We start from the raw sequence: 21980 nt of genomic DNA on the forward strand, positions 1-21980 counted from the left end.
TTTCTGTTGCGAAAGGTTGGCACATCTTAAGTGTCATATTCTCAAGACGCACATCATAACACCTGTAATTATTTTACCAAGCAGAATGGACTCTTAACAGAAGACATTTGGGTTCATTTCCCTTAATTAAGTCTTGAGGGAAAGGAGGTGACTCTTTGTGTGTTTTTCTTTTTATCTTATTTTTAAACATCACAGCTGACTAATTTGTTCCCTTAGAAATGTCCCTTCTCCCTTTTTATTTCTCTAACTCACTGCCGCCTTATTGCAATGTTCCTCCTAGCACAGGAAGGATGCAATCTGTTGATGCTGTTTGGTTTATTGGCTAAAGTGGGGTGTCTCAGGAGCTGAAAGTTGCTATTCAGGAGCATATCCATCCTCTTTTGGTCAAGCAAACAGCTTAAGGCAAGCCTGCACTACAAAATTAAGTCAACCTAAGTTAGGTTGACTTGCAACCACCGCAGTAATTAAACTGCTTTTGCATGTCTACACTATGCTCTTTGTGTTGGCAGTGTGTGTCCTTGCCAGAAGTGCTTGTGCTGATTTAACTGTGTGGGACATTGTGGGACAGTTTTTGAAAGTCAGCAACAGTCTATGTAAACAACACAGTATCTATGCTGACGCTGCGTTGACCTACCTATATCTATTTAAGTGGTCCATCTCTTGCGGAGATGGAGTTGTTAAGGGCTTGTCTAAGCTCGCAATTTACAGCGCTGCAACTTTCTTGCTCAGGGGTGTGTAAAAATACTCCCCTGAGCACAGCAAGTTTCAGTGCTGTAAAGTGCCAGTGTAGACCGTGCAACAGCGCTGGGAGCTGTTCCCGTCATGGAGGTGGGTTTTTTAGAGCACTGGGAGAGTTCTCTCCCAGTGTTCTGCCGCAACCACACAAGCCACGTTAAGCTGCGGCATCATATCAACCTCATAACAACTTATGCCTTATATCAACCTAGCTGTAGGGTAGACCAGGGCTTAATCCTTCTGAAAGAGAAATCACATGCTCTTTCTTTAACTGGTGGGTTTGGGGATAAAGGTTAAGTAAAACATAACATTACTTTGCATAGCATTTTTCTCAAAATAGTTTATGGATTTAAATCAGTGATACTCCGACTGCGGCTTATAGGCCGCAAGTGGCTCTTTAAGTGTGTCTTGCGACTCTTTGCAGCACACAACATTAAAACACTGTGTGATTTAATTATTAACCAATGAGGATGCTTTTACTATGTTTACCAATTAAGTTGTCAACTTGCAGTGTTATTAATTTACTTGCTGTGAGAATAATATATTTTAAAAAACTACATATTTCCCCATGATACTATTTAAATATGAATAGTACTACAGTAAATGAAACAATGAATTCATATTACTGTGGCTCTTTTGGGTAATTTGGATCACTAATTTGGCTCCTGAACCACTGAGATCTGAGTATTACTGAGTTAAATGATCTTGTGGGACTGGAAAAAGATTTATGTAGATCGATTAACTAGATATTTTAAATATATGGACTGTCTTGATTGATCTGTGTGAATAGAATTGTTACTTTTTGTTTTTAAACTGGTTAATGAAGCATATTTGTTAATGAAAATATCTTGTAGAAAAGTTGCCTGTTTATAATCTGTCTTTAGGTGTCTTGATTTGATATAAATGTGTGGGGGAAAAAATAGACTCTTTAAATAGACTATAAAAGCACCATTATGGAAGCACGGACCTCAGACTAAGTTACACTGTGAACAATATGAATTTAAATAGTCCACAGATGTATTTCCAGTGACTTGAATCTGTCTTTGTTCTTCATTTCTAGTCTGGCATGGGTAAATGAAATTGCCCGTGCTTTTCAAAACCAGCGGAGCCAGAGAGACAGTGAATATTTCCTTATATATATATATTTCTAAGTTCTTTGTCCCTTTTTGTCTAAAAAGATGTATGGTCTGTTCTTGGTACCCTTGGGAATATGTGAGTGCGTTGTAAATGTGTCACCTACCAACTTACTGAGTCATATTATGAGCTACCGTGTTTTGACATGAATCCTAGAAGGTTTGACTTCAGACATGCTGTTCTCCTGTTTGCATTTTTTGACACAGTAACATGACTCATAACATTTCTGTTGAGAGCAAAACTTCTGTGAATGGAGAAAATGCATGTCACCTATTTCAGTTGTAACAGGGAACCCAAAATATCCTTCCCACATATTAAAGCTGTGCAAAATTGTGACAACTTTTCATACTATGTACAGTTTTCCACTATTCTGGGTGACTCTGCACTCAAATTGTTTGCACTAAGTTAAATTGAATCTTTCATATTTTCAATGAAAAATAGTTTGAAGTTTAAAGTCATTTCTTCCTGGAAGTGGTGGTCCTCTTTTGCTCCGAAATGGATTGATTTTTGTCCACCTTATAAGTGATTAAAAATGACGACATGTAGCAATGGTTTTGGTGAAACCGTTCATAACAAAGGCCTCAATCCTGCAAATAATGTTAAGCATGTGAAGTCAATAGGACTGCTTATGTGCATAATATTAATCACCTGCCTAAGTGTTTACAGATTTGAGGCCAAAATGTGGAAGAGGAAGGAATGCCTCAGATTTTGAGGAGTTTTATCTTTTGTTTTGTGTGTTTCACAATTCTCTCTGCTACACACCATATGCTTCTGATGAGCCTTGTCCTTACAAATCTGTCCACCATATACAATTCATTATGAAGGCATGATATATAAAATATCTATGAGAAGGTAAGATGGCCTGTTCATTTTATTTTAAATATTTTGACTAATTGTTTTTGTTTTACTGTCCTCCTAGGAACTAACTTCACCCTTGCAGAACTAGGAATCTGTGAGCCCTCTCCCCATCGAAGTGGTTACTGCTCAGACATAGGAATACTTCATCAAGGCTATTCCTTGAGCACCGGGTCTGATGCTGACTCAGACACAGAGGGAGGAATGTCTCCAGAGCATGCTATAAGGCTGTGGGGGAGAGGGATAAAATCCAGGCGCAGTTCCGGTCTGTCAAGTCGTGAAAACTCAGCCCTTACACTGACTGACTCTGACAATGAAAATAAGTCAGATGAGGAAAACGGTAGGCCTGTTTCTTGAATATATGTTTTACTATATATCTATAAGAACATATGGTGGTATTTTTTGCATATAAATGAGTCACTTAAGTTCTTTCTTTTCCTTGTCCACTTGCCTTAAAAAAAAGTAAATTAAAAAAATCAATTTTTACCAGAAATGACAGGAGAAATATTATTATAATGTAGTATGTATTTTAAATAACAACATAATTGAGTGGTGCTCTTATTCTCCAGTAAACTGCATAGCAAAGAATGCGATTTGAAAAAACATGACCTATATCTAGAAATATTCTATTTGTAGGTGTTTACAGGTGGTTTTTAATGGCAGCCTGGGTTTTCTCTTAAAGATGTTCTCAGAATACCACCTTATTTTATACTTTAATTTACAGACAGCAGCGCTTCATGTCTATTACTCAAGAGGAAACTTGGAGCAGATTGTAGAATTTAATAATGACAAGTGTGAAGAAACTTATCAGAATTTTTTTTCTTGTATATGATTTTTACCCACAGTGTGAAATAAGGTTAATAGTTTTTAACTTATTAAAACCATATTAATTCACAGTCAATAGGACTCTCGTTCAGGTGTTCTCATGTAACTTTGAAAGCTTTATCTGAATCTCAGGTTTCTAATCTCTTACTGGTAAGTACATGCAAGGTTTTATAATGCAAATGTATGTATCAGAGTAACTCAAAAAGATATGTATATATCTGTTTAGTATAGATTCTTAGCTGTTTAATTTAAAAATAAAAATAAAAAGGTAAATTACATAATGCAGAGCCCCTGTAGGACAAAACACATGGGCAATGATTTGTTGTGAATAAAAACTACATTAAGCTAACTACCACTTGAAATGTTTAAAAAAATTAGTTAAAATTCATATAAAACAATTTAAAACTCATTTCTCAGCAATGTTCTGTGCCTACTTTAAAAAAAATGCCTAGCTAGTGAAGATGACTTGCTATGGATAGCAATGCAGTGTCTGCCTTCAATAATTCTCCACACTAAGATGTGAATAAGGCAGGAGTATTTAAGCTGAAGTCACTTAAAAAAAAAACCCAAAAAACAATCAAGTTTAATTCTGAAATAAGCCATTTTGGGGAGATAAAGAGGAATCACAACAATAGTGTTCTACTGTGGCATCAATAGAAACATTCAAGGCAACTGCTTGATGTCAGCTACTGTGATTGACTCCCTGCCATGTTATCTGGGGATTTTAAATTTATGGTGTGTTGGCACATTCAGCACCTTCAGGTATTTATCTGAAAAGGACTTTTATTTTATTCCAGGCAAAGTGGATATTCAGCCTCCCCCTGCCAATTTCAGCAGTGCCAGTATGTTAGGACTTGAAATGCAAGCAGTTAAATGTTAAAGAAGATGAACAAAAAACACAAATGAAACTTCTCAAAATGTTAGAAATATATGACCAAGTTAGACTTAAAGAGTCAAATTTAGCACTCAGTTGATACATGCAACTCTTGCTGATTTCAGGAGAAATGGCAGGCATGTATTTGAGGGATGAAGTTAGCCCATAATCTTTGTATTTCCATGAATATGGTTGCATGCATTTCTTCATTAAAGTATATGGGGGTTGTGTATTTAATAGTAATGGAAGATACTAGGAAAGCAAATAACCAAAGTGTTAAAAATATATGTATGTAAAAATACACTGACTCACTCTGCTATTTGGTAAACTTACATGCTTTGTACTCATGCATAAAATATATTCACTTAATGGCCTGACCCAGAATCCATTGGAAGACCATGAAACAACTCCCATTGACTTCAGTAGGCTTCGGAAAAGTCCCAATAATTGTTTCAAATGAATGAACTGACTAAGAAAGTTATCTTTCCAGTACTATTAAAGCTCAGAGATTGAGTTTGAGTCTACCCCTGCTGAGGTCAATGGCAGTTTTCACCCTGAGAGTTACCTCTATCTATCTAATCTATCCATAAAATGCATTTCAAAAAGGTAGTTTTTCAAAAAATGTTTATCAAAACAGGAAGCATGCTATAAAATGAAGTGCAAGACACAGTATATCAGATTCACTTTTGAATGTACATTATTAGCATTTTATTTAGTAAGGCTTTTATGATGATAAATGTTTCCATATGGTTGGCTGTAAAATATTCACACAGATGTGAAATGTCTATTATACAAGCGGAGGTGTTAACTTAAGTAAACTTCAGTCTCCTTCTCTGCCAAATCCTGTTTAGCTTAAAAAAAAATCAGTTCCTTTTCACATCACCGATTTTATGAAGTTTGGGAATGTATTATCATATAGATTGACAGGTACCCCACTCAGGTTCAGCACCGCTGCCTGGACGCTTACAAAGCCATCATTAATTTCTTTCACTTTTGCCCAGCATTGGTTTCCTACATAATAAACACTGTGTCCTTCAGAACCAAATCAATAACCTGTTAGATATGCTTCTCTTCAAGAGAAAGTAACAAGAATCTACACTTCAAGAGAAATGCACTCTCCAGTACAGTTTCAGGAGTCACAGGCATAAAACAGGACATTTCTTGGTATGGAATTTTTATACTTTGCCCCTAACCACATTAGTTGAACTCATGATGCATAGATTTCATTGAGTTTATTTAAAGCACTGCATGCCCTTTTTCTTGACATGGTTCAGCTGCTTTATTGCAATACATATTACAACTTTAAAATGGTGACATTTTTGATACTGAGATGCTAATCACAAATTCTGTCATTCCACTTCAAAATAATAAACTGTGTCAATTTTCTTTTAATATTAAATCAATGTTGGTACTTCTCCGTACATTTCCAAGTCGTACAGAGGAAGCTTAATTGCTATAAATCACACTAATATTACTATTTTCAACACTTCTGCTACTTCAAATCCATTTACAAGGCTTAGGACTATTTTTTTTCACTTTTAGAGTTTGTATGATTGAACTTTATCTTAAATTAGAATTGTGTGAGCCTTGAATTAGCAGGTTTGAAATGCATATTGATAAATTAAAACCATTTAATGTAAATTCATTTAAATTTGCTGATTTACTTGGGCAGAAACTCGTTTCTGATAAAACAGGATATTAAAAAAGGGGGGGGGTTGCTTTTCCAACTCTATCTATTTTTACAGTCCTGACACTTTTTTCAATATATTATCCTAGAATTTAGTATCCCATCTTGAAATGTAACTTTTATAATGCTGTCTGTAACTCGTGTGATCCCTTGTAAGAGAGGCATCCAACTAGAATGTGAATATGTAAGGGTAAACAATACAAGTCTCTTATAACCATGGTCAACTGGATTCAGAGCTTCTGGTTACCTGAATAGTTATGGGTGTTCATCCAAAAAATGTACAGCAGACATTTATAAGGAAGCTTGATTTATCTCACACCTGGTGTGCCTTATGCTAGGTAGGCAAAAAGAGTCAGTTTTGGGGACCCACAGGTTGTGGGGAATGTACTCAAATGTATCAGAGTTCCAGAGTTTTCTGTTCTCCTGGTGCTCTGCTAGCTGTGTCTAATCTACAGGAGACACTATTTAAAAAGTCAACATTTGCTGACAGCGACTTCACCATTAAGTGGCAATAATAGTATCTCACATAATCCTGGGTGGATGCTGAAGGCAAATGGTGATTTATAATACTAACCCGTGTAGAAAAAAATGTACTATGGAGGGTGGGTGTTAATACAGGGATTTTCTTAGTTGAGAAAGGTGGGTTTGAAGTGATGCTGTCTTCCACAGAATAACATTGCAGATGCTCAAATCCCAACCTATGCCCACATGTGTTTGGTTATGGCCAGGTTCTGTCACTCTTACTGATGCTTAGTCACAAATTACTCACTAACGTACAACTTAGCATGATAAAAGGGTAGAATCTGCCCCTTACAATGTATGGATCAGATGGTACAGTCAGTGTCTCTCCATTAAAATTTTCAGTGATGCTACTTTATACATCTGAAGAGCAGGCTAATTTAACCCTACATTAGTTACAGAATTAGGCCTATACTCACATAAGACCTCATTGGTAATACATGAGTATGAGCTGCATATTTGTGCCCTTACATTATATGTTGTGAAAATATAAGACTGACTTTAGAAGTAGGTCAGCTTGTAATGGAAACTAACGTAAAGCAATTTAAACTAAAAGGATCACTCATTTGCTTGGTATATGAATATTGTAAATTGATGAATAAATCCTAAATGAACTTTTAATTACCATCCCCATCCCCTCCAAAAGCCATTCTAATTATGGCTTTTTTTAAAAAAGACAGATGAGGTTGTGATCAGGTGGAGGGTACAAGACTCTACTGGACTAAAACACTGATTTGCCATGAATTGCATTTGTGGGTGTTGCAGCTTATTTATTCTGCCTTGCAGTGTGACTCTTATGCCAGCCAGGAATTGTTGAAGTAGAGCAGTGCACTGACCAGTTCTTTTATACCCAGAGCTGCAAGGGAAGATGGGGTGGAATTTGCTACCTTCACTCTATGCTCCATGAACATTTTCCCGCACAGGGGGAATCTTCAGCTAGCTGGTTGTCTGGCTATGCCAAAAGAATGACAGGAGACATTAGATATGGGTTTAATCAGGCCGCAACTTTATTATTAGATGTCTGGGACTAACCCAGCAGATAAAATGTGCAGGTGAAAACCCACACAATTCACTGGGGGGGAGAGGTGAGTGCTTTTCACACACACACACACACACACACACAACCCTCTCTTTCTGTTCATGTCCCTTCAGCAGATCCACTGCTGGACACCTCCAATTCCAGGTGGGGGCTTCCACTAGCTCCCCCCCCTTTTCATCCAGGTCCCTCCAGCAATTCCCCTGCTGGGACCATACTGACCACGCCCCCTTGTAGGAGGGGTTAAGGTGAACTATAATGTTGGTGTGGGGGGGGATGGCTCCCTGCTGTACCGATCAGAGGAGTTCCCAACTGCTCCCGGCTTGCTCAACTACCAAGCACCTCTCCTTAATTATTTTTCCAAGCAATTTGTATGTTCTTTTGTGCCTTAATTTGTGGAGTACCTGCATTGAACATCCGCTATACCCTTAAAGAATTGCGACATATCACTTACCGCCCATCATGCTATGCATGAACATAGCCCACTTGAACCTGCTGAGAGGAAGGTGAGAAAACCCCCATGGCACCTGGCCAATATGGTGGTAAAGAAATAATTCCTTCCCAGCACCCCTTAACGGGGCGGCTAGCATAATGCCCACAGCAGATATAGCTAATCACCCAGTATATTTGTGACCTAAATAGGGAGGGGGGTGCTGCCTAGCCTGTTCCGAGTGAATGAGAGGAGGGGCCAGAACCAGGCTGACCTTTTTAAACCCCTCATTCCTAGGTGGTGAATCATCCACCACGCTGACTGCTTTTCCAGCAGTTTTATGTCTCCTCTCCTCCCCCAAGTCAGAAAGCATTGCCCTCTTCTCTCAGTCAGCCAGACAAATCCTCCCCTCCCCCGCCCCGCCTAAAGTACAGAGTGGTGATTATAGCAGTTTTATGACCCATTTGCATCCCTGAAGAAATGTAAATTGTATTCTATTCAGGTTCCTATAGAGTGCCCAACTCTATGGTATTTAAAGGCTCTGACCCACAATTACTGATTGTGTTGTGGAATGTTTTATTGATTAGCTAATGAAGAGATTAGAGGTAGGGAGCAACATGGAATTACTCAAGATTCAGTGTTTTTGGGATAAAATGAAGCCAGTGAATTAAGTGCTTCAACAAAATTATAATAAGCAAAATGGGTGGTGAAAAAGGAATTAGCTAACCTATCAAGGTCTTTCCTGCTAAGTGTTTTTTTGAACCAAGTAACATTTTGTAAGCACTTTGTCTATGTATCAAGAAGGTAGTTAGTTATTAAAAGAAAGGTCAGCTGGCACTATGAAAGCAAGTCAGTGTTGTGTTTTGGGATGGAGTTGGAACAACCGTGTCAATGGTATGGACTAGGAGTGCGATGCAGCATACACTTTTTTCTGTGTAGCACCTTAATTGCAGATACCTGTACTATCATTGAACAGCAGGACATAACATAAAATGATATTTTTTCATTACTGTGTTTTAAATGTATTGAAGGCTTCCACAGTAATGTAACTAAAATATCAAATATTTCAATTTTTTTTTGAAGTAACTTCTTTTTCTCAGCTTTACATTTATATGTGAGAAGGTAAATGAAATCAGTTTTGTGGGCAGAGGAGACCTCTCAGGACTCAAGTCATATTATTAAGGTAAAGAGTCAGACTACCAAAGTGACAGATAAAATTGTATCTAAGTTGTAGTGGCCCTCGATTTTATAGAGAGAGGAAGGAATAGGGAAGAACAAAAAGCATGGGAAATAAACCTGTATGAAATTTCCGTAGAGCAAGGAAATATTTCAACGCTATATGGTAATCTGTGCCTAAATTTTAAATGCATCTATGAGATTCATGATTTAAAATAATTGCTATATAGATAAACAAGGACCTGCAGAGAATGACTCTGAAAATCTGGCCATCATTAAATGAAAGGGCAGATTGTGGCTTTAAGCCCCAGGCTACATTTTATGGGGCATGAGTTGAGAGGCTGCAGTCAGCAGACCCTGAGAGCATTCTGAAGTGTCGTATAGAACTCTTGCCAGCATCCGTGGGTCTCACACAGTTGAGTTACAGCTTTGCCACCCATTTAGAGTGCAACGTGGGATATGAACCCTTAGCCCTGACCTCTCCCAATCCCTCTGCTGATTGTACTCCCTATTTCTGATGGAAAATAGTTTCTGTACAGGATCACACACAAACAGTACATCCTTGTGGGACCAACTGTTAACTGGTTGGGAGAATCCCAAAGGGTGAAAAATTTTCAGGATCATTATCCATCAACAGTAAACATGTCAAACCCTGTGGGATGTAGGACTGCATTGGCCCCTGTTTACCTATATTTTTTTGTCTTCCCTTTCCCTTCTTATTTTTTAAATTGTTTAAAAGCTTGAATGTTCCTTTCATGGAAACAATAAGGTAAGTTTACATCACTTACTGTAACATCGCTATCGAAGCCTAGCAAAATGGAAGACTGATTTGGTACAGAAATCATCTTTTTGTTTTGTACTGCAGAGGGTTTATTACACAAGAGCATAAGAGGGCAAATAATTTTTAAAAATCCCTTATGTCCTTTTAAAATTCTTTTAAAGCTCACAGTATTAAATGCTACAGTTAAGCATGTAATGCCACTATCATGTATATTCTAAATCTGTAAAGAAATTCACTCACATAAGGTAACCCAAGTTGGTGTTGACCTTGTTTTTTTGTTGCTGTCTCAATCAAAAATAGAATGAACACCACAATTTGACATTTTCCCAAGATAATTGGAATCAGAGACTTCTGTTTATGCTCAAAAACAAAAGATAAAATGTTACCACATGGGGAAAATGTAGAGAGAACAGGTCAAGATTTAGGGCTTTACAACTGAGATGTTTTACTTATTTTCACTGTCTTGATCTTGGGCATGTTGCTCTCAATATTGTTTTTCCTTGCATTTTTCTTCAACTTTATATTTCTGATTTCATGAGTTGCACATAGAAGGTTATGGTGAAAGTGTGGCTTCTACTCTGTAAAAATGATTTGAGATGTGGTGTGTGTGAATGGTTTGCCCAGTTCACAGTTAGAGATTTTCTCTTAACTGTCATCGCTGAAAACTTTGAGACCTGAAAGCCAAGCAGAGTTCTCTTGGTGCTCATCAATAGTAAAGATTCTGAAAGTGGAACTTAGTTAACAATTCTGTATTTGATATACATGTGTTTAATAGGACCACTGCAGACAGGGGTGCTGGAACAATTTGTAAAGTGGGAGTGCTGAGAGCCTGTAAACCCTGTATATACTGGAAACTACTTCAAGCCAAGGAGTTTGGCAGCACTCCTAATTCCTGCACCTATGACTGCAGATGCTGGAGAGTGAACTGGAGTCTTAAGTACTAACAAAAGGAAAAAGTAGGGGTTGTTACTTAGTAAAGTGAGCAGATCTAAATGGGAATAGACGAAGGAAGCAGATCTGTGAAATGTACAATTTTTACATATGCACTTTCCTCTTCATAGGCTCATTTTAAAGAGGGATGAACTAGCAGTAAGATAATATACACTTTACATCCAGGAGCAATAAGAAAGCTGTAGATTTAATGTAAGATTTGAAGTATAATATTGATTTGAACAGGTGAGAAGAGTGTAAAACAAACCCAAACAAACTACACGTGTCCAGTTGATCTGCAGGGCAATCACGTATGCCAAGGTGGAGAGCCTGCAGAGTTGTGCCCAGATCTTTCATTTAGTAGTGCAGCTTGACTCCCCTCCCCACACAGAAACATGTTTGTTGCTGGAGAGCAGTGGGAAAAGGTGCCCCAGAACTAGATTTTCTTTGGTCTGCCAGAGGTTCGAGGCCATCCCAGAAAGAAGGTCTGGCCCAGATTAGCGCATATTCACAAAATGGAGGCCCAGAAGAGGATTTTTAAAAAGATAATACAAGAAGTGCTGATGTGTATGGGCATGGAAATACTTTATCTGTACTTTAGGAAAGCTTGTGAAGTACTTCTTAAATGACAAATTTAAAAGGTCATCAAGAATGGTATCAAAGCTCAGCTGCTTAAGTGGATCCAATTTTGATTTGATCTCAAAACCCAAGGGCGCTTCTGAGAGGAAGCAGTTTGGGAATGAGGGAATTGACTAGCAGAGGTGACTTAAGGACTTAATACTGATCATCTACAGTTTTGTTCAGGTAAGTGGCTTATGCAACTCAATACAAAGAAAGGCAAGGTAATGAAGTTGGGCACAAAAAATGAAGGAAGCGCGCTCTGGCGCACTCTCTCTCTCTCTCTGTGTGTGTGTGTATATAACACTAGTGCACACACACATAATGGTCATAAGCTTTAAAACACTGAGCAAGAGAAGGATATGAAGTACTGGTTGATAAAATCTAAGACAGTTTTACAGGTTTAAAAGATACCCAGTAACCCTTTGGTGCAGACCAGTGCTGAACAAATATAAGTGGTGGTAAATATTCAAGCATGTCAAAGGAGCTAGGTAGATGACATCTGGAATACAGTGCTCATTTATACATAGAAAAGGAATGTTATGCATGGTGCAGTAACAATGCCTACAGTTATGTTGACTGAGACTTTACAATAATAACCCATGTAGTTCAGGTTTCAGAGAGGTAGCCATGTTAGTCTGTATCAGTAAAAACAACGAGGAGTCCTTGTGGCACCGTATAGCTTGTTGCTTATAACCAGAACACAAATTATTCTGCAGTTGTGGAATTTCCTATAGAATTCACTCCCTGCCTCAGAATTATGCTCCAGAATCTGAGCTTTCATTTAAAAAAATTGAAACTAGACATTTTGATTGCAAAAGAAACCTCGAAGGTGTGAACTACAGTAGAACCCTCAGAGCTATGAACCCCCCCCCCCCAACCCCTCCAACGTGCTTGTTAAACCCTGGATTTGTGCTGGAATTTGATTATCAACTTGATTATCATACACATTGTAAGGAGAGGGATCACTTTAGATAAGCTATTACCAGCAGGAGAGGGGGTGGGGGGAGAGAAAACGTTTTGTAGTGGTAAACACCCATTTTTTCATGCTTTGTGTGTATAAAAGATCTTCTATACTTTCCACAGCATGCATCCGATGAAGTGAGCTGTAGCTCACAAAAGCTTATGCTCAAATAAATTGGTTAGTCTCTAAGGTGCCACAAGTATTCCTTTTCTTTTTATGAACACCTCAGGAATAGATATTGTTTGTAATTCTGAACAATACAATATGGTGGTTCTTACAAAAGGTTACAACTGAACATTTACTTAATACAGCTTTGAGACTTTACTATGCAGAAGAAAAAAGTTAACCATCTTAACTTAAAAGAAACAAGCACATGAACAGTTTCCTTATCTTGTCAACTTTTTTTAACTTTCTCTTTGTATTTTGTAGTAATTTACATTTAACACAGTACTGCACTGTATTTGCTTTTTTGTGTCTGCTACTTCCTGCGTACCTCCCGTTCCAAATGACGTATGTCGTTGACTGCTCAGTTTGCAATTCTGAGGTGTAAGTGTAAAATGATTTAAGTGTCATCTGGTGTCTCCTGGGAGTCTGACACCATAGCTCTGACAACTTTGGGCTGCTCCATTCATTTCAATGCCTCTGTAATTCTACAGTATGGCATTTTCCCAAGATGCCATGGAATTCCCCATTTTGCTGTTGTCAGGATCACCCCTTTTTTTTCTGTTTTATTGTAACAGGACCTGCCTGCAGTCGCCTCTTGCTCTGCAAATTTTCCTACAAGAGGAAGCCTTACCTGTGTTTTTGCAAGGCGCAAAAGAGAGGGAATAAAGGATATTTCATGGCGATAGAGTAAATTTAAGGTTGTCATGGAATTTAGAGGGTCCTGCTACAGAATTTAGGAGTTGTTAACCATGAAATTTGTTCACTTTGGGTACCTCTACATGGCAATAAAAGATGCAAGGCACAGCTGTGGGTGGCCCGAGTCAGCTGACTCAAGCTTGGACTGGGATCTATAGAATTGCCTGGGCTGAGGGACACTCCCAGAGGGGAGAAAACTGTTTATTGCAGTGTAAAAAGAAAAGGAGTACTTGTGGCACCTTAGAGACTAACCAATTTATTTGAGCATGAGCTTTCGTGAGCTACAGCTCACTTCATCGGATGCGTGCCGTGGAAACTGCAGCAGACTTTATTTATACACAGAGAATATGAAAAAATACCTCCTCCCACCCCACTGTCCTGCTGGTAATAGCTTATCTAAAGTGATCATCAGATGGGCCATTTCCAGCACAAATCCAGGTTTTCTCACCCTCCACCCCCCCCCCCCCACAAATTCACTCTCCTGCTGGTGATAGCCCATCCAAAGTGACAACTCTTTACACAATGTGCATGATAATCAAGTTGGGCCATTTCCTGCACAAATCCAGGTTCTCTCACCCCCTCACCCCCCTCCCAAAAACCACACACACAAACTCACTATCCTGCTGGTAATAGCTCATCCAAAGTGACCATTCTCCCTACAATGTGCATAATTAAGGTGGGCCATTTCCAGCACAAATCCAGGTTTTCTCACATCCCCCCACCCCCATACACACACAAACTCACTCTCCTGCTGGTAATAGCTCATCCAAACTGACCACTCTCCAAGTTTAAATACAAGTTAAACCAGAACATCTGCGGGGGGGGGGGGTAGGAAAAAACAAGAGGAAATCCATCGGTGATCTTCCTGATAACACCATCCTGGCCACTATGGATGTAGAAGCCCTCTACACCAACATTCCACACAAAGATGGACTACAAGCCGTCAGGAACACTATCCCCGATAATGTCACGGCTAACCTGGTGGCTGAACTTTGTGACTTTGTGCTTACCCATAACTATTTCACATTTGGGGACAATGTATACCTTCAGATCAGCGGCACTGCTATGGGTACCCGCATGGCCCCACAGTATGCCAACATTTTTATGGCTGATTTAGAACAACGCTTCCTCAGCTCTCGTCCCCTAAAGCCCCTACTCTACTTGTGCTATATTGATGACATCTTCATCATCTGGACCCATGGAAAAGAAGCCCTTGAGAAATTCCACCATGATTTCAACAATTTCCATCCCAGCACCAACCTCAGCCTGGTCCAGTCCACACGAGAGATCCACTTCCTGGACACTACAGTGCTAATAAACAATGGTCACATAGACACCACCCTATACCGGAAACCTACTGACCGCTATTCCTACCTGCATGCCTCCAGCTTCCACCCTGACCACACCACACGATCCATCGTCTACAGCCAAGCTCTGCGATACAACCGCATTTGCTCCAACCCCTCAGACAGAGACAAACACCTACAAGATCTCTGTCAAGCTTTCTTACAACTACAATACCCACCTGCAGAAGTAAAGAAACAGATTGATAGAGCCAGAAGAGTTCCCAGAAGTTACCTACTACAGGACAGGCCTAACAAAGAAAATAACAGAACGCCACTAGCCGTCACCTTCAGCCCCCAACTAAAACCCCTCCAACGCATTATTAAGGATCTACAACCTATCCTAAAGGATGACCCAACACTCTCACAAATCTTGGGAGACAGGCCAGTCCTTGCCTACAGACAGCCCCGCAACCTGAAGCAAATACTCACCAACAACCACATACCACACAGCAGAACCACTAACCCAGGAACTTATCCTTGCAACAAAGCCCGTTGCCAACTGTGCCCACATATCTTTTCAGGGGACACCATCAGAGGGCCTAATAACATCAACCACACTATCAGAGGCTCATATACCTGCACATCCACCAATGTGATATATGCCATCATGTGCCAGCAATGCCCCTCTGCCATTTACATTGGTCAAACTGGACAGTCTCTACGTAAAAGAATAAATGGACACAAATCAGATGTCAAGAATTATAACATTCATAAACCAGTCGGAGAACACTTCAATCTCTCTGGTCATGCAATCACAGACATGAAGGTCGCTATCTTAAAACAAAAAAACTTCAAATCCAGACTCCAGCGAGAAACTGCTGAATTGGAATTCATTTGCAAATTGGATACTATTAATTTAGGCTTAAATAGAGACTGGGAGTGGCTAAGTCATTATGCAAGGTAGCCTATTTCCTCTTGTTTTTTCCTTCCTCCCCCCCCGCAGATGTTCTGGTTTAACTTGGATTTAATCTTGGAGAGTGGTCAGTTTGGATGAGCTATTACCAGCAGGAGAGTGAGTTTGTGTGTGTATGGGGGTGGGGGGGATGTGAGAATACCTGGATTTGTGCTGGAAATGGCCCACCTTAATTATGCACATTGTAGGGAGAATGGTCACTTTGGATGAGCTATTACCAGCAGGATAGTGAGTTTGTGTGTGTGGTTTTTGGGAGGGGGGTGAGGGGGTGAGAGAACCTGGATTTGTGCAGGAAATGGCCCAACTTGATTATCATGCACATTGTGTAAAGAGTTGTCACTTTGGATGGGCTATCACCAGCAGGAGAGTGAATTTGTGGGGGGGGGGGTGGAGGGTGAGAAAACCTGGATTTGTGCTGGAAATGGCCCACCTGATGATCACTTTAGATAAGCTATTACCAGCAGGACAGTGGGGTGGGAGGAGGTATTTTTTCATATTCTCTGTGTATAAATAAAGTCTGCTGCAGTTTCCACGGCATGCATCCGATGAAGTGAGCTGTAGCTCACGAAAGCTCATGCTCAAATAAATTGGTTAGTCTCTAAGGTGCCACAAGTACTCCTTTTCTTTTTGCGAATACGGACTAACACGGCTGTTACTCTGAAACCTGTCATATTGCAGTGTAGACATACCTTTTGTGTCCTAAAATAAAGCATGTCCTAGTTATAAATTCATCATACATTTAACTGTTTGTGCACATGTTTTCCGTGCTTCGTCCTCTGCCTTAGATTTTATTAGTTGTGATTTTTTTTTCTGCTTTGGGTTTATAACAAATTCAAAACTGAATGTTGTGTTTGAATGACCTTTGAACCACTGGCTTTGCAATGAATTAGTAAGTTATTAGGAACTTGTAACAAAAGCCATTACAATAGAACCTCACTAATTATCACTTCTACGAACCCATCAGCTCTATACTTTTTTTATTAAACCTTTCAGTTTCACCCCACTTCTTGTCTTAGATTTAATAGTAGAGAGAAGTGATAATGGAATGCCATATCATTAACTGGATGATAATTTTACAAGATGTTGTAACAAATGTATTGTACAATATAATGAGGTATTATGAATGAAACTAAACTATGTCAAAATATTTTCTAAAATTTCATATTTCGAGTTGAGCTCATAATTGTGCAGTTATGTGAAAGAGGGGTTATTGAAGATAAAACCACTGTGCTGGGAGCACGCTCACGCGTGTGCTCCTCTCTCTCTCTCTGTGGTGAGACAATGTAGATTTAGTGAAGTAGACTCAGATGATGGGGGTAGGTCAACAAAGTAAGCAAGCAACAATACTTCTGCTCAAAGTGTGATTTAATTTGAATAATGCCTTTGTATATTTTTGCACAACAGAAGTGTGTATCTGATAAAGTTAATCCAGTCTGGCAATGAATGTGTTGTAAGTGGCTGAACGATAAAGACAAACTTGGGTAGATTTGGATGTTAATATTGTTTTAATTAACCTTATCTCAGTTAAACATAGGAGTGTGTGTGTATGTATATATAAATTAAACCAAAGCAAGCATCTCAAGAACATATTTTGCATTATATGTGTTTCCACTTTCTCTTTCCACAGAAAGTATGTGAGACTTCATCCAAAGTTTCCTCTAGTTGTTCTAGGATCAGATTCAGATCTTTGCTCATGTAGAATTATACTTTCCACTATCTGCAATCTTCTTGATTACAAAGATTTAGATATTTAATTAACTAAAGAATAGTTGGGTCAGTTTGAATATTGCATTTTTTCCATTCATTCATTTATGCAACTAGATCTAAGCCTAATAATAAACTGTGTGCATATGCAATATGTGTGAGATATGTATATCTCACACATTGCATACATACACAGTTTATTATTTGTCTTAGAACTCATTTTTATATACACATTATATAAATATGTAAAATATAAATAAAACTAAGTCTCAGCCTAACTAATATAGTTTATATAATATACTTAGTTTTATCATGCACGCTATTTCTAAATATTTCACACAATGTATTTTCTTATTACAGTCTGCTCAATGTCCATTTTTGTCAACTTGCCTAAGTACATCTATTTTGATATAATTAAAAACATTCTTTCTAGCTTAGTTCAGAAGTAAATCAGAAAATGCATATTTCTTGGTGCTAATTTTGTTTTTAGCATATTGGAATAAATGTAGATGCCTGCAAAAATAAGATTCCAAATTCATTGTGGGTTTTTGTTAAAAATCAGTGTTTTAAACATTTAATATTAATCTATTCAATAAATGCAGCTTGTGAAAACTCCATGTATTCCATTGCTTTAGCTGAGAAGAAACATAATTCAGGAACCATAATGCTGTTTTGATGATTCTGATCCTTTTACAGTCTTGTTTCAAGACGCTGCAGAGGTCATCAGAAATGCCTCAGGAAGTCTCAAGTCTTTGCTGTCAGACCAAACCCAAATGTTTTGTTATAGGCAGTTATTTTTTTACCTCCAAAACCCTCACCTGCTTAGTTTCTCAGTGCTCAGTTCTGTCACCTATATTATTCAACATCTATATGAAGCGGTTGGTAGAGATGGTGACACATTGTGCTGTAGTGACATTATGTAAACATCCAGCTCTCTGTATTATTTATGTCAAATGTAAACACACCCATCTTCCGCTTTTCTCTTTATCTATCCAAAATTGACATCTGGAGAACGAACATCTGACAAAAATGGAACACTGATAACACAGATGTAATGCTGGAAGGAAGATGGAAACATTTTGAAGAACTTGCCTTTCATATAAACTTCCCCACTATTGAAGGCACATTCAAGTGGTCTGCGTTCTTAGGATCGTTTTAGGACTTGTCAGGACTGCTGGAGATCAAATATATGTGGTGGCAAAAATGCTCAATACTATTTGTGATTGGGAAGAGACCTGCCCTCCATATTTTTGAACCTATGTACAGTGGATCAGCTCATTTGTGACCTTTTAAGCTTGAATGTCACATCTCATTATATTGTTTTGGCGGGTGTCATTAGGAGGTGCCATTGCATGTTGTCTTCCAAATTCTTTTTCTTGGTATGCAAACAGTTGTGTTGGAAAGACGTGCTGCGGTAGTGTCACGGTTATGCAAGGTTCAGTGTAGAGGCAGTGGTCTTCGGATACTGGGCTGTAATCTGGGTGTCCGCTTCAACTCAGACCTCTCTCGGTCGTCACATCCAGGCTATGTCTGTCTTGCAGATTATTTTTGCATAACCTCTCTAAGATAAGGCCTTTCAGCTGGAGCCTATTCACACAGTTAAAACTGTCATCTGGGTTCTCATCATCTAGCATCTTGATTACTGCAACAAACTCTCTGACCTTGACAAATGTGATCTTGCCCCACTAATGTACACTCAGAATGCAGCTGCAAAAATCTTTTTCCTAGCTTGTTGTTTTGACTATGTCACCCTTCTCATTGAATCCCACTACCAGCTCCTTGTTCTGTCATATCAGACATAAGCAACTTGTCTTTTTTTCAAGGCCATTCATGGCCTATGCAAGCCTAGATATCATCTCTCTGATTAGAGAAGATTAGGCAGGCCTTTGGGGGAACTGGGCATTGGTTTGAGCTGAGATCACTGGGAGGGGTTTGCCTACATGCTGTTTGAGTATCTCTGTTCCAGGTCTTGTGAATATGCAGGGGTGAAAGTAACTTACATTTCTTATAGGTACTGTCATATTGCAACCCCCCTGGTGTGACAGGAGGGGCTCAGGGCCGGGGGCAGGGGTTGGGGTGTGGGGGGAGCTCAGGGCAGGGGTTGGGGTGTGGGGGGAGCTCAGGGCAGGGAGTTGGGGTGTGGGGGGTGCAGGAGTCAGGGTTGGGTTGTGTGTGGGGCTCCAGGAAGGCTGTTGGAGTGTGTGTGGAGGGGTGCAGGAGTCAGTGGACTCAAGGCAGGGGTGGGTGGGTGTGTGTGTGAGGTGCTTAGGGCAGGGGTGGGTGTGTAGGGGCAAGTCCCGGCGGGGACTGTCCCAGTTGCAGCTGGGTTACCTGGATGGTGGATGGGTCCCTGCCCCACACTGTTCCTGTTCCTGTCAAGGGAGCTGTGGGCCAACTAGGGTGACCAGATGCTAAATACAAAATATCGGAATCGCCGCAGGGGAAGCGCCTTTTCAATTGTTACATGCACCCGGCATGTTCGGGGGCGGGAAATAAATCGTGCCAGTGAAGAAAGAAGTAGCCATCGCCGAAGTGCCGCCAGGTGACTGTAACTGAAAAAGCGCTCCTCCTGCCTGTCACCGCTGCCTAAGGAGGAAAAAAAAGCAACGCCCGAAACAAAATATCGGGACAAATGGCCTACTTTGGTCGGGAAGCGGGACAAACTGCTCAATATCGGGACATCTGGTCACCCTAGGGCCAGCTGTGTGGGGGCACTGCATCTGCAGGCAAATGAGCAACGGCAACAGAAGACCCCTTGCCTGCCGCGCTCTTACCCTCCCCGCCCCCCAGGAGCCTCAGCAGTGCATGCTGCAGGGATGGCACGTGCCTGCAGTGCCCTGGTGTCCAGCCAGTGCGACAAGAGAGGGGCAGCAGGACAGGCTGGGACGCGGACACCTAAGTCTCCACCTACAGTGCGCCTTCCTCCAGCCCTTCACTTGCCTGGCTGCCTGCTGCTTAGCATTGGGCCGCCAGCGCCAGCTTGCAGGAGAGTTCCAGCAGCCGGCAGGACCCCAGCTGGAAGCGCACGACACGCCACGTCTCCACCCCCAGCGGAGCGCCCCAGCATCAGCCGGCTCCTTCTTACTGGAGCGGCGCACCGGGGCGCGCAGCCTTACTTTCGCCACTGTGAATACGTATAAATAAAACAAGTTACAATTAGAATATACCATACTGTACTGATTTCTTTTCTAAACATCTCTTACTGCTCAGTAGAGGGATGACACTCATGTCAGAATGGGACACTAGAGTCAGAAGAAGGGGGAACCATATTTTAGGTTATGTTTACACTTGTAACTTGGAATCACACTCCTAGTTTCATGTAGACATACTTGTGCTAGCTCTCATGGTGCTAATGTACTAAAAATAGTGGACTCTGGGTATGTTCTAGGTTGGCTAGCCTATGCTATTGCTCACCACTTCCCCTGATACTGTGGCTACACTATTATTTCTAGACTGCTTGCTCAGATGAGAGCTAGTCCAAGCTGGGAATCACAACACTGGGTCGTAGTGTAGGTATAGCTTAGAACACCGTTTCTCAAATGCAGCCACTGTGGCCACGTGCGGCCATCAAGGGTTTTCCTGAGGCCATGACAGTTTCCTGGCAGTCGGGGGAGGGAAGCATCAGCCCCTCCCCTTCCTCCCTGTTGCTCCTGCATGTGCTGCCTCTGATGCCTCTGGAGTCACAGGGGGGACACAGCGCTTAAGGAGCAAGATAAGGTGACGAGGAGGGGATGAGAAGGTGAGGCACCGAGGCAAGCAGCGGGGCCTGGCAGTGGAGTAAGGAGGTGAGTGGCCAGCCAGCAGTGGCGGGGCGGGGGGTGAGGAGGCGAGCGGAGGGGTGGCATGGCAGAGGAGTAAGGAGGTGAGCGGCGAGCCGGCAGCAGGGTGACAAGTCGGGCAGGGGGGTCTGGCTGTGAGCAGAGGAGTGAGGAGGCGAGTGGTGGGTGAGAGGAGATGAGCAGCGTGTGGGGGACTGAGGAGGAGGAGGTGGAGGTGAGCAGCAGGCATGGGCAGTGGGTGGAGCGCCCCCTTCGGGGAGGCTAACCCCTTCTACTCGTGGTCCCCCAGCAGCCAGAGCCACAAGCCCCCCTGCACCTGGAGCCACAAGCCCCCCACTCAGAGAAGCCCTGAGTGTGCCCCCCCCCCCATGGCCGGAGGAGTCCCAAGACCCCTCAACACACACACCTGCCCGGAGGAGCCCTGGCTGGCTGAAGCCCGGAGAGTGCCCTCTTTCCCCCGCCTCCCCACACCATTCGGAGGAGCTCCCAGTCAGCCAAAGCTCCAAGCCCCCACACCTGCCCAGAGGAGCCCCAGGCCAGCTGCAGCATGCTTCCCCTCTCTTCCCCATACCCAAGCCAGCCAGATATGTTTTTCATTATTATTTGGACTTCTACTATGTCAAATCATTTTTAAATTTACTTCAGAACTGTTGTTCAGACAACCGCTTTTACCAAAAAAACAAAGGAAATAATAATATAAAAGACAAGAACGTGCAAAGCACGTGCAAAACGCCTTATTTGTGTTTCTATTCTGTTAGGTCCAGTAAAGAATAGAAATAACTGAGCATGATTTTTATTATTGAATCTGCAAAA

The 21980-nt window shown here is 41.0% G+C and overlaps 1 protein-coding gene across 1 annotated transcript in view; it reads left to right on the forward strand.

The window, feature by feature from the left end:
* TENM2 (teneurin transmembrane protein 2) overlaps positions 1-21980 on the forward strand; it is a 996821-nt gene that overhangs the window by 224035 nt on the left and 750806 nt on the right. The window contains exon 3 of the mRNA XM_084636387.1: positions 2789-3064. Coding sequence (XP_084492513.1) covers positions 2789-3064 — 276 coding nt within the window. The remainder of the gene's footprint in view (positions 1-2788; positions 3065-21980) is intronic.

The sequence above is a fragment of the Lepidochelys olivacea genome (genome assembly GCF_965140295.1).
Source record: "Lepidochelys olivacea isolate rLepOli2 genome assembly, chromosome: 8".
Taxonomy (NCBI): Eukaryota; Metazoa; Chordata; order Testudines; family Cheloniidae; genus Lepidochelys; species Lepidochelys olivacea.